Source organism: Carcharhinus amblyrhynchos, chromosome 14 (assembly GCF_965287045.1).
Source record: "Carcharhinus amblyrhynchos chromosome 14, sCarAmb.v2.hapA, whole genome shotgun sequence".
NCBI classification, from domain to species: domain Eukaryota; kingdom Metazoa; phylum Chordata; class Chondrichthyes; order Carcharhiniformes; family Carcharhinidae; genus Carcharhinus; species Carcharhinus amblyrhynchos.
In genome coordinates, this window is record NC_137337.1 from 50120264 (window position 1) to 50138589 (window position 18326).

General features: G+C 40.1%; 2 protein-coding genes across 3 annotated transcripts in view; one reads left to right on the plus strand and one right to left on the minus strand.

Annotated features, from left to right (window-relative positions):
• sec23a (Sec23 homolog A, coat complex II component) overlaps positions 1-18326 on the minus strand; it is a 110517-nt gene that overhangs the window by 20739 nt on the left and 71452 nt on the right. For both annotated transcript variants that reach the window (XM_080202844.1, XM_080202845.1), the window contains exons 10-12: positions 16582-16705; positions 15415-15495; positions 14630-14719 (exon numbers count right to left, since the gene is read on the minus strand). In XM_080202844.1, coding sequence (XP_080058970.1) covers positions 14630-14719; positions 15415-15495; positions 16582-16705 — 295 coding nt within the window. The remainder of the gene's footprint in view (positions 1-14629; positions 14720-15414; positions 15496-16581; positions 16706-18326) is intronic.
• On the plus strand, positions 547-4530 carry LOC145352330 (histamine H2 receptor). The gene is given in 5 exon segments (XM_080202086.1): positions 547-859; positions 862-933; positions 936-1140; positions 1142-1194; positions 4355-4530. Coding segments are annotated over 5 exon segments (819 nt in total).

An 18326-nucleotide genomic window follows, 5' to 3' on the forward strand; every position in this document is an offset into this window, starting at 1 on the left:
GAGAGGGGTCAGAGTGGGGTGGATGGAGAATTAAATGACAATCAGAATCTCAGTCATACTTGCAGTCTAAGCAGAGATGTTGCGCAAAACAATCACTCAATATGTATTTGATCTCTTGAATGCAGAAACAGCATCATGAGCAACAAATACAGCAAATTATACTAAAACAGCACAAGTTGCTTTTTCACATGGAAGGATCTGAAGAATATTAGGTGAGGTTTTAAAAGGTTCTTGGTGCCAACAGAACTGAATTGGTGAAATCTTTCTCTATTTTCCTGAATGTGGCATGAGCTCTACATGAAAATATGCTATTATTTCTGATTAGAGAAGCTCTGTTTTATTTCGGAGTCCACTTTGTTAAATATAACCAAGGAATACTAAATGATGCACAGTGACAAACTGCAATAATTTCTAGCTGCTTAATTATATACCACAGTTTCTGACTTGAATATCTTCCTCTGTTTTGTCAACCCTGGTTTGCACAATTTCTTCGGACCACCATCTTTAATGAACACGCTCTTCATTACAGTTCTGTATGCCCGTGTAATGATTTTTACATGTGGAGGATCTATTAAGGCAAATATTCTATTGTTGTTAATACTTGGATTCAACCCAAAGCTGAAGGAGGAAACATCAGTACTTATATTTAACCTTGGTATCCGTGATTTGATTTTAGGACTGACAGTGATTCCTGTAGCAGTACACAATACTCTGTTTGATGGAGGTTGTTACAGAAGACTGGATGCATGGTGCCAATTCTTTGCTTTTCTCTATGTATTGCTGCAACTTGCTTCTGTTCATTCAATGATCTGGGTGACAATTGATAAATTTGCTGAAATCTATTTGCCTCTCCATTACGTACAACTGTTTACAAGACAGCGGTAACCATTTTATCTGTCGGGATCTACTGTTTTCTAAATGCAAGTTTACCTTTGTAGGATTAGGACAATACACATATCAAAAACACAGATATATCTGTACACCAAGTTTTAATTCCTCATTAAAAGCCTATTGTGTGGTCACTGTAGCCATAGGATTATTTCTTCCAATAATAATCGGTTGCTTGGTCATTTACATTGTACAAATTGCAAGACATCAAGCAATACGAGGAACGTTTGAATGCAATGATCAACACTTATTTTGTGCTAGCAAAACATTATCTGTGTAGCACAATCATACTGGTTTCAACAGCATGTAAGTTGCCTTTTAAAAATGTTCTCTTTTGCATGATGGTATAAAACCCTTTTTTACATTTTGAGCTGCATGACCTATGCAAAATAATATTCTTTTGTAGACAACACTGGGGAAAAAACTCACATTTGCCTGGTGGAGTTGTAATTTTATGGAATGAAATCTTAATTAGCCTTGATTAAAGGTTTGGTTAACATGTGTGTTTTTAAAAATGAAATTAAACTTTAAAAACGTGCTCAACTATCAGCATTCAGCTGCAAAATCCTGACGTTAAATCTCAAGGCTACATGGAGGATTGTTAGCAGAAAGCAATGTTGCTTCATTTCATGGCAAATCAAAATTGGAAGCTCAGGATTTTGGGATTTCAAGAAAGAAGTTGGTTAGTTCAGTCATTCAAAATAGGCATTACATACTAGGTTTTTATTTTACAATGTTAATGTGTTTTGTTAATGTGTTTCACAATTAACTCTTCAATATAACTATTATTTGATTCATGATGTTTGAAAGTCAAATATCTAAAATAATCACAGATTCAGTAATATTGAAAGTACAATATTAGTTTGTAGCTAAATCAGGTAATAAACTATTATAATAACGAATATTACATCACATAACATCTGAAGTATTCTCTTCTGCCATGTGGATCTAGCCCATCCTTTTAATGGCCCCAAGTCTAATTTTGTCAGAGTTTTCAGTTCACAAGCTCCTTTTAAAATGGAGGGACTCAGATAATCCATTATTAGTTTAATGGTGACTACAAAATGATTGTGAACCGTCATAAAATGTAATTTGGTTTACTAATGTCTTTTAGGGTAAGGATAGCTAATTTCCTTCCCTACACGTGACTCCAAACCCGCAGCAACATGTTTGATTCTTAAATACCCTCTGATATGGCCTAGCAAGCTGGGGGGGTGTTTATACACCCTGGGGGCAGAGGGGGAAAGAAAACAGAATGTACAACAGCATGTTATGGGGAGTAGGGGTGAGAGAATTTGGAAAAGGAAGGAGATTGGGTAGAAAGAGAAGAGAAGCACACAAGCAGCTGGATTGTTTCTACATCCTATTTACTTCAACTAAAATGCAGCTACATCTTTCATATCTAACCTTCCCATGGACCAGGTGAGAATAATGCAGTGGGTTCCTGAGTCCTTCTGTTGAGAGCCAGGGAAATGGATGCCTGCCTCTTTAAAAGTAAGTAAATGTGAAGGGGCAGAAGGAGGTAGCCAGGAGGGTAATTTATGGATAATTTGGAGGGTGGGGCGAGGGGGAGAAAAAAGGATATCAGCAGAGTAGTTGGGGGGGGGGGGCGGGGTTCGATATAGTCCTGACAGGACTCAGAAGCAGTTATGAGTGTAGTCAAGATGGGGGATTCTGTGGGGTCGGGGTGGGGGCAGTGCTACATTACCCAGGCATTAGAAGTGGTTTTAATTTTAACATTTCCTGGGTAATTATTCCTGTAAAACAGTCTGAGCCATCTGAAGACTGCAATTTAAATTAGGATATCAGCTAACTCCCAGCGCAGGATGGCTGCCTGCCCAGTGGAAGTTTGAACTTCCCAGGCAATTCTTGTACAAGCTTTAAGTGGGGTGTCCAGGGAAGGGGAAGGGGAAGGGGAAGGGGGAGGGGGGGGGGGTATGGACACATGAATCACTGATGAAAGGTCATGACCAGAAACAATAACTCAGTTTCTCTCTCTACATAAGTTGCCAGACCTTCTCAGTAGTTTCAGTGCAAGTTTCATTCCATGAGTCGCTGCCTCTTCGGTTAGATCCATCAGTTACCCCCACATTTTCTCTTGCTGCCCTCTCTCCACTGCTAGCTGTCACTCCATGCCCCCTCCTCCCCACCACCCATCTCAAACTCTGATCTCATTTATTGCCGGAGCCAAAGAGGCAGCTCAAACTAGAGAACATGGGTCACTGAAGTACATGGAGGAGAAAGAATGAAAAAAAGCCAGTAAATATGAGTAGGAAGAATGAGGCCACAGTCAAAAATTTAGCATTGGAGTTAAGGAAAAGGGAAACACTAGTTGCACGTGATCAGAAAGAACTCAAGCCGCCCTATGCCTGCTCATTTTAAATCCAGATAATTCATGTCTGAAAGTACATTCAATCTTCTAACCTTAAATGAAGAAAGGAATTTATTGCAGGTGCCCACTATGTTGAGACAGCTCTTAGCATTACATAAATATACAGTACCACTCCAAAAATTAATCCTGTTTCAAACTATTGGAATTATTCATATTTTCTCAGAATTTGTAGCTACATTGGTGCAATAACTTTAAAATAGCTTCTGTGCCTGCACTACAAAATATTCTCTATTGTGTATGTTTCTATAAACTGTGGGGCAGTAGGAAATGTACAATTCTGCCTGGTATGTAGAGATCTATTTCAAAGGAAGGGGTTGTTGACTTTGTTGATCATTCCACAAACATTTAAAGAAACAAAGCTCATCTACATAATGAGATAATCTATATTAGTTACCGATATTTAATAATATATTCCATTTACACTGTTTACATGGCTGCACTATATCAAATATAACCTGTACATTCCACCTACTTTAAAAAAACCACTAGTCTAAGTTAACAACATGTTATGTTGGCACTGTTTTCTAGAGCATTCTCCAATAAGAGAATTCTTCAGCCTGGGACCGCTAGACACTTAGTGCACCAGGTCACGTTTCAGCAGCAAGTACATGGTTATCTAAAGATGGCGACTTTCACATTGAGAATGAGCATGAAGTATAGAGAGGGTTGAAACTATAAGACTTCTCTTCCCCGTCAAGTGAAGAAAGATTCAACCAGTAATAACTATAATTGCAAAAACAACCAGATAAACAAAAATAGACAGTGATGGCTTCGCAGTTCACTTATATTTCAGGCTCAGTTTGCTAAACTGCCGTGATTGTTGTTATTCGGGAATTTTTCTGTTAAGATGTGATTAATGAAAGAAAGCACTAAGAAAATTACATGCACTGCACTGAAGATATTACTGGCACGTAGACACAAAATGTTAACTGGATAGATGGCCAGAATGTCGGGGTATGCTGCCCTAATCATCGTTGGTATTTGAATCTGCATTTATGAGTCTGTGCATACAAGAAGTATTCACAAAGGCATGCATTTTTTTCTTGAAATTGATTCATTCTGTTTTATTTCTAGTTTTCCTTCCAACATGCTGGACACCATATATGATCATCAATGTCTATGAAACCTTTGGAGGCAAAGCTCCTCCATTTGCAGAAATGCTCTCCACATGGCTTATACTTCTCACATCTGCACTGAAGCCAAGGACTAATTCTATGACACAGAAATATGAACTATGTTGTCTAACATAATTAGACAACAGGGGAAGGGAAATAGTTGTCACATTATCTTTTTAAAACTTTAGGTTGAGGGCACAAAGGGTGGAATTCTGCCAAAAAAAAGACAAGTGCCAAATTTGCATAAAATCTGGAGTGCGTCCCATTGCTTTTTTTTAAAAGCGGGATTTTCGAAATGGCTCTCCCACACACTTCATCACAGAGTGCCCTCGCGTGAATCACGCTGAAAATCTGTGGGTGGGGCCAATTCCCACTGGAGAGGCCGGCAGCATAGCACTTAGCGGGCTAGGTGTGCGCCGATCTGTCAGCACTGCGATTGGCGCATGCGCAGTAGCCCCGCATCACTGGCCTCCCAATTGCTGGCCAGCACAACACCCCCCCCCCCCCCTCCCCAACTGCTGGCCATGTGTTACATCCACCCTGCCCCGATCCCTGGCCTACTGGGCAACTCCAGGCCAGCCCCAACCACCACCCCAATCCCCTCAAGCGCAGTCCCAATCTCCCAACCCCCTCCCCCTCCCCCCACCAGCAAGTCCTGATGCCTGGTGGGCAGTGCCACTTTGTCCCATGGGCAGTGGCAGGGGGCCAGGTTGGTAATGCCTAAGAGGGCACCCACCCTAACCCCTGACCATCCTGGAGAGCCCTCATGGCCTCCCTTCACTCCAGCGGGGTCGGCCCACCAGTTCCCCATTAATGGGGAACTGTTGTAAACTCTGCTAGTTTGAAACATTCCTGGCGGGGGCAGAGATGCTAGCGGGCCTGGAATCTTCAATCCCAGGCCCACAAATCAGATGGAAATGGCCATTTACATAATTTTAGCTCCGCGCCGATTTCTGGCGTGGAGCTGACGACATCGGAAATCTGGTGGTCGGAGATGCACAATAGCTACGCTGCTAGAGCAGTGCAGTAGGCATGAACAATTGTCCCCAAAATCTTCTATTTTATTATATCACAGTTTTGCTTTCAGAGCTTAGCACTTTTCTCATACTTGTAACATTCAAGAAATGTATTTTGTCAAGCCAGTTCTCAATTTCAAGACTGAAATTAAGTAGCTTGACAAAATACATTTCTTGATTGCATATCTGGTTTACAATTAGACTGATTTCAATCGCTGATGTTGAACAAGTTTTCTACATTATCATTCTCAAAAATACAGCAAGCCACAACGATCAGTTCAAATAACTTGTAGGTTTTATAAATAATTATACAAGTAAATCACTTGATTGAAAACAGCACTTTTTCCAGAATTTCATAATGCAATTAATGTTGACTCAGGAAGTACAGAAATGCGATGTGTGAAGGTTGGAGAAAAATCAAAAGGAGAGTGCTACGCAAGGAAGAATGCTCCCTTTCTTCAGTTAAAGAAGCACATGAGCCGTCACATTCATAACCAAAGTACTATGAAATAGTATTTCAGAAAAACTGAAGACTTTTAAATTAAAGACTGCATTCAAAGCAGATGAAAGCACTGGTGAATGAAAGTAATTAAACAAGTATAATCTGAGGGAAAAATTAATTTAGGTAACGCCACAACACAGATTTACACTGATCCCCAAGAGGCAGGTGGTATTGTAGGCTATGATCTGCAGGGCATTCCTCATTGGCATCATTGAAGTCTGCTGCGCTGGCCATACATCTGGGGACAGAACTATGCAAAACACACTTCTATCACATTATTATTAATTTTTAACTAGTGACAGTTTAAAATACTTATAGAAGTTTGATGCGCATTATTACAATGTGATAACATTGATAATACAATGTGATAACAATGCTCCCCACCTCAGAAGAGGAAAGATTCATTCCTAAATTTCCATGATTTTATTGATGCTGACACACCGTATTTCCAGTATTTTCTGTTATTATTTCCTCTGCCCAAAGTTTAATTAGCCAAATTTTATTAAAGTTTGTTTTGTTCCATTAAAATTTGAGCACAACATTGTTTTGCCATAGTGAGTTTCACAGTATGTGATAGCAGGGTGCTAGACCTATTGAGGTTATCCAACATTGAACTCCTCCCAGGCACTAATTAAAATTTAATTAAGAACTCATGTTTGATTATTGATGCTCCCATCAACCTGGTTAAACCGTTAGCACTGACAAATGTTCACTTTCAACATAAAAACACTCCCTTCTGGGATGGCTTTTGATGGTTCCCTTCTTCGAGGCAACTCATACCTGCTTTGTGATGTGATCAATATTACATTATTCAAGTCAACCAAAAAGATTCTAAAAAGCAACATTCAGACCCACAAAATGTTGTCACACATTCTTATGGTAATGATTTAATTCAAACCTATACAAACAAATTAATTCAAACCTATACAAATTATGTCACTTGCCACTGGTTGGTTCCAGTGCTAATTCACCCAGTTTCGTTGCTCAAATGAGTGTTATGTTTATCACAAACAGCGAGAATGGATTTTTAAAAAAATACTTTGAGGTAATATTGTGTGAAGAAGGTGGCATCTGTGTGTAGAAATTATTTAATTAATTGGGGAAGAGTTACAAGAAAGATGTTCTCTGAAGAAATGAGACATGAAAAGGAGTGAAGGTGCTAAATGTATGCATGATGAAAATATGGTCAAATGATTTTCTAAGTAAATAGACTAGATTTAGAAAGTTGCATAAGGATTTGCATTTCAGTGGCACAGTGGTTAGCACTGGTGTCTCAAACTGCCAGGGACCTGGGCTCAATTCTAGCCTTGGGTCACTGTCTGTGCGGAGTTTGCATGTTCTCCCTGTATCTATGAGAGTTTTTTTTTCGGGTGCTTCATAAGAACATTACAACATAAGAAATAGGAGCAGGAGTAGGCCATCTAGCCCTTCGAGCCTGCCCCGCCATTCAATAACATCATGGCTGATCTGTCGTGTCTCAGTTCCACATTCCCGCCCTCTCCCCATAACCCTTAATCCCCTTGCCTATCAAAAACCTATCAACCTGTGTCTTAAATATATTTAGCGAGGCAGCCTCCACCACTTCAACGGGCAGAGAATTCCAGAGATTCACCACCCTTTGAGTGAAGAAGTTCCTCCTCAACTCCGTTCTAAACCGCACCCCCTTTATCTTGAGGCTGTGCCCTCTAGTCCTACTGTCCTTTCTGAGCGGGAAGAGTCTCTCCACCTCTATCCTATCCATCCCATTCATCATCTTATATGTCTCAATGAGATCTCCCCTCATTCTTCTAAACTCTAACGAGTACAAGCCTAGTTTATTCAGCCTCTCCTCATAGTTCAACCCCCTCAACTCCGGTATCAGCCTAGTGAACCTCCTCTGCACTCCCTCCAAGGCCAAAATATCCTTGCGTAAGTGCGGCGACCAAAACTGCACACAGTACTCCAGCTGCGGCCTCACCAGTGCCCTATACAGCTGCAGCAAGACCTCCCTACTTTTATATTCAATCCCCCTCGCTATGAAGGCCAGCATCCCATTTGCCTTCCTGACCACCTGCTGCACCTGCAGGCTGGGTTTTTGCGACTCATGCACAAGGACCCCAGGTCCCTCTGCACTGTCGCATGCTGCAGTTTTTCGCCACGTAAATAATAGTCCTTCCTACCATTATTCCTACCAAAGTGGACAATTTCACATTTGCCAACATTAAATTCCATTTGCCAGTTCCTGGCCCATTCGCCCAGCCTATCTAGATCCTTCTGCAGACTCTCCACACCCTCCGCACAATTTGCCGTTCCACCAATTTTGGTGTCATCAGCAAATTTCGACACCATACACTCGGTTCCCTCCTCCAGATCATCTATATAAATGGTAAATAGCTGAGGCCCCAGCACCGACCCCTGGGGCACTCCACTGGTCACCAACCGCCAATCCGAATAGCACCCATTGACCCCCACTCTCTGCCTCCTATTTGACAGCCAATCCCCTATCCACGCTAACACCCTACCCCCAACTCCATGCCCCCTGACCTTCTGTAATAAACCTTCGGTTTCCTCCCACACTCCAAAGATGTGCAGGTTAGATCAATTGACCATGATAAATTGCCCTTTAGTATCAGAGGGTTAACAGGGTAAATAAACAAGGTTTTTGGGGATAGGGCCTGGATGGGATTGTGGTTGGTGTGGACTTGATGGCCAAAATGGCCTCCTTCTGCACTGTAGGGATTCTATGATTCGATGAGATACATATGAACCTGTTTGATCTTAGCTGGTAAATTTCAAAATAAAAAGCTTTTACGATTTACAAAGGTTTCATAAGCAAACAGGGAAGTTTATTAAATTTTATATGACCAGAATATGGGAGCTAAAGGAAAACATAACAGAGTTTTATATTTTGCAAAGGTTTAGTTCAAGTTTAGGTGTAGAGGACAACGGAATTGTGGATGAAAGGGGAAAATGATATTTGAGGAAAGATGTTTAGTTGATTAGGTGTTGGCTGTGTGAGGAAGATTGCTGAGAAACATCTGTAGGCTGGGAGAAGGTGCATTTTGAATCAGCCATTCTATCAAGCCAGGAAAGTCTTAAGTTGTAAAAAGCAGTCTTGCTCTGAAGTCTTGGATTTCCACAGCAGAGTGGAAGTGAGTTTGAGAAGTTGTGTGGTAAGCCTTTATTAAAGCCACAGCAGGTTGCCTAGGATAGTAATACTAGATTTTCTTCATTTAAGCATCTAAGGGATTATTGCCTTGAACATGTTTACTTGTGGATCTGACCAAGTAGAGAATCTTGTGTGTGTGTGTGTGTGTGTGGAGGGGGGGGATTTTTTTAAAAATTAATTTTAACACTATAACTTCAATCTTTTGCACTTATGTTTTCTTTTCTTCTTATTAATAAACATTTTACTTACCATTTTCAAAGTTGCAAAAGTGTTACTGGACTCCTTTCTGCTGGGATCAGTACTTCTCAATTTCAGAATATTGAACAATGGTACTCGCTTTGGGATTAGGCTTGCTCAGAATTAACATCTGCTGAGGTCATGACCTCTTTAAAATTCAAATCATTGAACCTGAAACATAGCTAATATTTTCTCTCTTTTAAAAACATTTATTTTCTATAGTTATTTCTCCATTTTCTGTGGCCAGGTGGCTAGCAGCCTGAATCATAAGCCCAGCAGACATTTGGACACTAAACAGCTGCAGCAAACACGATGATCGTACGTCAAGAATCACTGGGAGCCCAGACAGGCCAAGGTCACAAACAATATAGGTCAGGAACAAGCAGGCAAGTCCCAGGAACAGAGATCAGAAGGACTTCACTCTGACCATGTTTGGCAGATGGTTTGTGTATTCCCTGGTTTCAGCTAGACTTTCTAGCATCTCGAGTTCCTGCCACAACCTTACTTGGCCCACGTGGCATATGCATTCCTGGCTATGGTCAACCAGGGTGCATCTAGCGTCCTAAAGGGATTTCAGTTTCATTGCATGCCGTGACCTCCACCTGGTGACCCCACTGGCTGGAAGTCTGGGAAGCTTCCAGAAGGATGCAGAGGATGGAGGTAAGAGGAGACACCAGGAGGCCACTAGTTGCAAAGACCCAGCATAACCCGCAGCGAATAAGACAGCAGACAAGAGTCAGAGGCAACCCAGAGATGGTGGAATACGAGAATCGCCTTTGAAGACTAGGACCCTGAGATGGCCAAGCCTCAGATTCACAGCTCAGTCAAGTTCACTGACACAGATACTATTAGAATTTTAGACAAATAAGATTAAGATCATTTGGGAACAGTAATTGTGTGTTAATTTTTATTGAATTTGTTAATAAAATTGAGTTGAACTGTAAATCATCTTGTCCTTTAGTTCATCTCATGAATAAGGTCACCTAGGCCAACTGTTTGAGATATATCAGCTGGTCAGAATCTCTGTCCACGTTACACAGACAAGAGCACAAATATGAGGACTCAATTAAAATGATATTTGACACTGTACAAGTATAAAATTAGCCTTTCATACTAAGCCAGTGGAAATGTTTAGCAGTAATTATATAGTTAGTATACCAATAAAAACCCAGTTATGTCTCATTCAAAGATGCAACTTTTTCAGGGACTACTGCAGCAAGACCAACAGTGCAAAAGTGGAAGCTTTTGTCAATTCACTGATTGCTTAAGGGTTGCATTTTTGTGGGAGATGGTGGTGAATATTAACAGTGCACCCTCTGTAGAAGCATAGAATCAATCATAGCAACTTCTGAATTTCCAAGTTATTCTGCACATATGGACTCCCAAAATTCTCTCAGTTTAACCATAGAATCCCTGCAGTAAAGAGAGAGGCCATTTGGCCAACCGTGGCTGCAGTGACTCTGAAAGAGCAAATTACCTAGGCTGTTCCCTCCATCTAACCCCATTACCCACACATTTACCATGGCTAATCCAACTGACCTGTACATCTTTGGACTGTGGCAGGAAAGCGGAGCATCCAGAGGAAACCCATGCAGGCAGGAGGGAAACATGCAAACTCCACTCAAATAGTCACCTGAGGCTGGAATTGAACCCAGGTCCCTGCATTGCTAACAACTGTGTCACCCTCTAACTTTCAGTTAACAACCGAGAACTGTGACAAATTGTGCCACAGAGTCTGACAGCGCTATCAATTTAGGAAGAGTAATGATAGCCAAGCTGACATTTCACCATCATTCACACTGCAAAAATCAGTCTGCATTTTCTCTCCCAGTTCAATAAACAAATAATAAAATAAATTTTAACAGATTATCAAAATAGGGAAAAATCCCAAATGTGCAACTACATTTATCCCACAAACATGTTCAACTGGCAAATTCACATCATGGATTCCAGATAGATAACAACGTTAAACCATTGTGTGCCTTCATTACTTGGTCTTTGGCCAAAATACAAACATGCTTCAATTTCTCAAATTAAGAGCAGCATCCAGTGAAACAACTTTGTACCACTGCTCATCCAGCACTTCAGAATATTTTTTACATTTCTATACATGCAAGAGCAATCTATTATATTTACCCTAAACAAATTAAATATTCTTAAAATAGATGTAAATATCTTAGTTACTATTTCAGAGGAATTTACTTTTAATCAGAACTCCCTTTATTACTAAACCTGTAAAACAATATTAAAGATTTTTCACACAATTCTACAAATTGATAGGTGCGGTTATAAATGGACCATATTATATATAAATGATTTTATGGTATAACTATAATACATACATACATTTTACATGTTCATAATACATATACAGCACCTGCATTATAAACAAATATACATACAATTTGGCATCGAGTTCATATTCTTTTTAGAAATCCATCATTCACTTAATTCAGTGTTCAAACTGTTAATGGTATAACCCCTCTCCTTATAGGATGGCTTGCCTTCCAACCAACTGTGACCAATGCTGCAAAGATGTCCACAAATGCTAGTTTATGCCCTGTGCATTGTACCTGATAAATTGGAGAATATGATGTTTTGCCCCCATGGGAAATATTACATGGTTGATGGTAAAGTATAACAGAGTAAGTCACAAAGTTTGTGTAACACAGTTTTGTGATTCTATTAGTGATAATTTTGAGATAAAATTCCAGAGTTTGATACAAGTTTAGCTGGAAATTGTAGATAAACAAACTTATAAATATAATCAAGACCACTGAAGTAATTAATTTAAAAAGTCTAGATTACAATTAAAGTAGGTGGCAAAGATGATGTGTCACATAGATTGCAAAAATGGATATTAATGCTGAGAAACTGAGGGGGCATCCTATAACATGACAGTAGCAAGGAAGTAATATCTGGTATCTGGGAAAAGAGGGAATGGTCTATGGTGTAGTACAATCCTACTAAACTGATCTCTCCCTTCTTGTTTCTCGGTTCTATCCATACAGACTCAGTGGGCAAACCCTTGGATATATCCCTTTTAAGTACTGTCACAATATTCTCCCTAATCAGGGGCGCGGCTCCCCTTCCTCTCTTGCCTCCTGTTCTGTCTTTCCTGTAGCATCTGTGCCCGTGAATATTGAGCTGTCAGTCCTTCCCCTCCCTAAGCCATGTTTGGTGAAGGCTGTGGTGTCCTGGTCCCACGTGCTTGTCTGTGCCCTGATTTCATCTGCCTTGCCTGTCAGGCCTCTTGCATTGAAATAAATGCAGTTTATGTGTAAACATAACAGCCAACATAGAGAGGGATAGAGACACAATGCATTGCAAGTAGGACATGATAACTAATGCACAGAATATAAAATTGAACACTTTTCAATTCATATTTGCGTGTATCAGTGTTGAGTTTTTAATTATTTTCCTCTGGTTGTAGTAACTAATAAACATTTTCCTTCTTTGAATCAAGAAAATTTGGTTTATTGGCTCTTTATAAATAAACAAAAAATGAAATAGTAAAAGCTGGACACGAGCGATGGGGTTCTTTTAAGCTGCCCTTGTTGCAACCAAAGGAGGGAGTTGAATAAAGAAGTTGAGACAATGATTCCTCCTCACCTGCATCATAAAAATACTGAGGTCTCGTTTGGGAACTTAATTTAAGAATACTGAGGTCCAATTTGGGAATTTATGGAGAGGCAATGGCAATGGTCGCCGGACTGTTGACACAGAAGCTCAGCTGGTGTTCTGGGGACCCGAGTTCGAATCCTGCCGTGGCAGAAGGGGGAACTTGAACTCAATTTTTAAAAAATCTGGATTTGGGAGTCGACTGATGATCATGAGACCATTGTCGGTTGTTGAAGGAACTCATCTGATTCACTGATGTCCTTTGGGGAGGGAGGTCTGCTGTCCTTCCCTGGTCTGGCCTCACGTGACTCCAGGGCCACAGTGGTGTGGTTGACTTTCAGCTCCCCTCTAAACAAAGGCAACTACAGATGGGCAAAAAATGATGGCCAACGCCCAAGTCTCACAAATGAATTTTTAAAAATTAACTGTTTAAAGCGACTTCTTTGCAGGACGAGTCATAGCATTAGGATGAACATGAAGAGGTAATATTAAAGAAAGGGTGCATCAATAAAACCAGCAAGATCAGAAATATAGATCATGAATGTGGAAGGACATTTTGGGGTAATATGAGAATACCACATCATATAATGGGCTTTATTAATGGGGAATTGGTTACAAGAGCAAAGAGATTATATTGAACTTCTGCAATATCAGCTGGAGTATCACATCCAGTTCTGTGCGACATATTTAGCAATGATTTGAAAATTTCGTATCTAGTACATTAAAGATGCACACGACTGTTCCCAGTGCTGAGGAACTTCAGTAAAAAGATACTAATGGTAGATTGGAAAAGTTCCCTTGGCGAAGAGAAGCTTAACAAGTTATCAAAAATCACGAGTGGTCTAGATGAGACAGGCAGAGGGATCAGGTGTACAAATATACAGGTTATTCAAAGTGGCAATGCAGGTGGAGAAGGTAGACAGGAAGGCATACGGCACGTTTGCCTTCATCTGCTGGGGCACTGAGTTTAAAAATTGGCAAGTCATGTTGCGGCTTTATAGAACCTTAGTTAGGCTGCACTTGGAGTTTGGTGTTCAATTCTGGTCGCCCCACTACCAGAAGGATGTGGAGGCTTTGAGAGGGTACAGAAAAAAAACTTACTCGGATGTTGTCTGGAATGGAGGGCATTAACTATGAGGAAAGGTTGGAGAAAATTGATTTATTCTCACTGGAATGACAGAGGTTGAGGGGCAACCTGATAGAAGCCTACAAGATTATGAGGGGCAAAGACAGAGTGGATAGTCAGAAGCAGTTTCCCTCGGGTGGAAGTCAATTACTAGGGACCATAGGCTTAAGTTACGAGGGGCAAGGTTTAAAGGAGATGTACGAGGCAAGTTTTTTTTTTACATGGAGGATGGTGGATGCCTGGAATTCGCTGCCAGGGAAGGCAGTGAGTGACTTTTAAGGGACATCTCGACAAACACGTGAATAGGATGGCCCCCAGAAGGCTAAGGGGTTTCAGTTCGGTCAGGCAACATGGTCGGTGCAGGCTTGGAGGGCCAAAAGACCTGTTCTTGTAATGTAATTTTATTTGTTCTTTATATTGGAATGAGGTGTCGTGGAGAAGGAATCTCAGGTTATAACAATGTTGAGCAAATGATCAGGGAGTACAGTGGAAGACTTCTTCAGACTGATAATAGAGGCCTGAGAGGACAAGGAGGAACGAACATGGGAAGGAGGATTCCACAATTTCATGTATTTTCCACGTACCTGATTCACAACTTCAAAGTATATACCAAGAGTTGTATTGTGGTCCAGACCACAGATCTTCCACTGGCAGGTACCACCTGTTCCAATTTCCTATGAAGAAAGTCATAAAAAACTGTTAGCTGCAATTATCATTTGTTAACCTGTACATTATATTAAAATTTGGCACTCAAGATTGAGAGGTTTGCCCAAAATGATTTTTACATGGATTTACTAGAATCATTCTTGCAAGGTGTAAAGGCCGCTTGGAATGCAGCTCTAGGTGAATGGTTTCAGTACAAACGACACCCCACCCGACACTGCTTGCCCCAACCCCCTGATCCTGTTCAGCCCCCCTGACCCTCCTCGCCCTCCCTCCCCCGAACACTGCTCAACCCTCCCCATCCCCTGACACTGCTCAACCCCACCCCCCCACCTCGACACTGCTCAACTTCTGGAAAGAGTTTCTTCATTGCGCACCTCCAGAGAGGACTCATCCAAACCTTGCACCTGTCCTACCCACTCTGGCACCATTCCCTCCACTGCAGCCTTCCCACCTGCTGGCACTGACAAACCCCACGCCCCCTACCTCCCACCAGCCCAGTGCAGTTCATCCCAACCACCCAAAACTGCTCGTGCCAACTACCTTCACAGCTCACCTTTGCCCTCCTGTCTGGCAAATTGCCCATCTAGCTGCAGATGATGCCTTGCTGAAATCTTTCCAGCACAAGCAGAGCTGCATGATTGATCCTACTTTTCTGTTTACATCAACCTTAATTAAGAATTGATAGAAACATAATTCCACTCACATTTTCTGATACACAAGGTCCTTTTGCACAGAGTGATATACAGGGTCCAATGGCTCCAGAAATCTTAATTTCCCTTGACGTCTTTAGAAAAAAAATTTTTTTTAATTTACATTTTTAATGCATTTTATTTAGAAAGAGTTTAGTTCTATGTCTATGAATGTTAAGAATATAAAGGATTTCAATTATTCTCACTGTGAAATATTGAAACATTAAAAATAAACTTTCCAAATCCAATTTCAAAATGAGAAGATCAAGTTTTACTTTTCCACTGAATTCTATTCACCTGTACAATCATGTGATTAGCAAAATAACTTAAACAGATTTTAAAAATAAATCAACAATTGCAGTGATTTCTGCTTAGATGTACACAATTGCATGCAGAATTGAGCAAGGTATTGCAGTTATTGTAAGTGAGCAATATTGTATGTTTTGGGCTCAGACTTTTGATTCGAAAGTTAGCCATGACACTTACTCAAAAAAGTAGGTCAATCTTCATGGAAATACAGTGAAAATATTCCTATTTACTCAATTATAAATAAACTAGCTGCGACAGGAACAGAACAAACTAGGAAAATGGCTGTCAGGTACTTCCTGCTAGATTTCTTTTTCAGGACATTTCAAATTCTCAAAGCTCTTTGGATGTTAATACTTGTTCCTGGTTTCATCAAATCGAAGATGGGAATGACCATTTGAAAGGCAGGAGTTTACAGTCTAACCTGCAACATTCTTAGCTAAAAAACACTCCCTCCTAGTTGGTGAATGATGCAAAAACAAAAATAATTCTTGTCACAAGAATTTAGAACTGAAGGATATACATAGAATACACAAATATGCTCTTTCTGATTTACACACAACATAATTGAAGGATACAATTACTTTAAAAGAAACTGTAGGTCAAAATCCAGTTCCATTTTGTTGCAACATTCCTAGCAATTTACTTTCTGTAGAAATTCTGATCCAAGCTTCATATTTCTTGCTAATGTCATATTGTGTTTCAACTAAACTAATTGAACTAAAAGGGAGTTCAATTTGCATTTCGATAGGAAAATTTAAGTGGATCTCATTTTTTTAATGCGATTTTTGGAAACCTTTCAAATTCAGGAAGGCAGCTTCCAATCACAGTTTGTAGTAATAAAACAGATTATGACAAGAAACTGCTGCTATTACCTTAATTTCTAGTGTACCACCAAATGCCATTTTAAATTGTCCCTGGATATCCTTCGTAAACACTCGCTGAAAGGTTTGCTTAAATAGAGATGTGTTGAAGGAGTCTCCCATCATCATGTAACCCCTGAAGAAATGATAAGCAAAAAAGTTACGATACACACCAGCATTTCCCTCAAGTGCGATGCAAGATGAAATTTGATTGCTAACTACAGCATGAGCAGACTGTCAACCGGAAGGTCAGAGTTCAAATCCCACACCTGCAGCATCATTGTTCAAGTCTGATCAAAAAGACATGTTGGACATTCAAGCTTTAGGATATTAAGGGAGCATATGTGATAGATCAGAGTTATTATAGTGGAAAGAAGCAAAGAAATTAGATGGAGAATGATTTGTTCTTCTATTGTTTGAAGTCATTTTCTGGGATAATCAGGAAGCTGTATCCAGCTATTTGCTGAACTAGTGGATGATCACAGAAGTTTATAGTAGAACTGAGTGGTAAGTAAAGCAGTGAAATTTAAAAGAACATTTTAAACAAATCTGAACAAATAAGGTCATTCACAGTGCGGAACGAGGCCATTCGACCCAACATGTCTGCACTGACCACAATCCCACCCAGGCCTTAACCCCATAACCCCATGCATTTACTCCAGCTAATCCCCCTAACACTCAAGGGCAACTTAGCATGGCCAATCTACCCAACCAGCACATTACTTGACTGTGGAAGGAAACCGGAGTACCTGGTGGAAACCCAAGTAGACCATGGGGAGAAGGTGCAAACACCAAACAGACACTGACCCAATCCAAGAACCGAACCCAGGTCCCTGGTGCTACACATGGGGAGATATAAAGTCCTAGTGGATGCACAAACCACAACGAGGGCATCACAGAGAGGGTAGGCACTCCTGTGACTGATAACAGGAGAAAAAAGTAATCTGAAGTAAACTTTGAAAAGGTGAAATCAAAAATAGTATCACTGGACATGAGCAAGCTTGACCTCTAAAATACAATTAAGATATTTTGATTTTCCAATCAAAATTCAAAAGTTATAAGGATATATATTTACCATTCAAATATAAAAATGGTCCAGCACTTCGAAGAACAAATTGCAATACTTCATTTGAAATTAATGCTCAATAATGATGATATGGCAACGGCCAATTACAGGTTAATAATAATCTAATGTTCAAATTTAAAAGATCCTATAAAAAGTTTTAAAAGGTGCATATTAACCTATACAATTTACATTGAGACAGAAAGAAATATTGATACTTGTTTAAAATATAAATCTTTAAAAGAACATCGTGTCAAGAAAATAGAGGTAGTTGTACATGATTTATATCTGCATTGTTAAATATTAAAAATAAGGTAAAGCGGGTTTAATTTTGTGTTTCTATGCAAGGATGAGTAAAACTCTAGTTCGATTCATGTTAGAAAAAGGTGTTTGCATCTGGGGATTGTTAGCTTCAGATAAGCCACATACATGAAGTAAACATGAGGTTTGGTGTCCTTTATTCCGGTGTTTGAAAGAATGGTATTTTGTTGGAGGCAGAATATTTGGGTATATGTAAAAGCATTTAGGACAAAGGAAACCTGAAAGGGGTGGAAAACCTGGTGCTGTATTCCATATTAAAAAGTGGAGTAGAAGCTTTGTTTAGAAGGATAGTTGGAAAGCTGAAATGGATTTTTAATGCAAACAGCTAATGGAAAGCATAGTTTGAAGATAGATTTTAAAGCTTTTCTTTCTG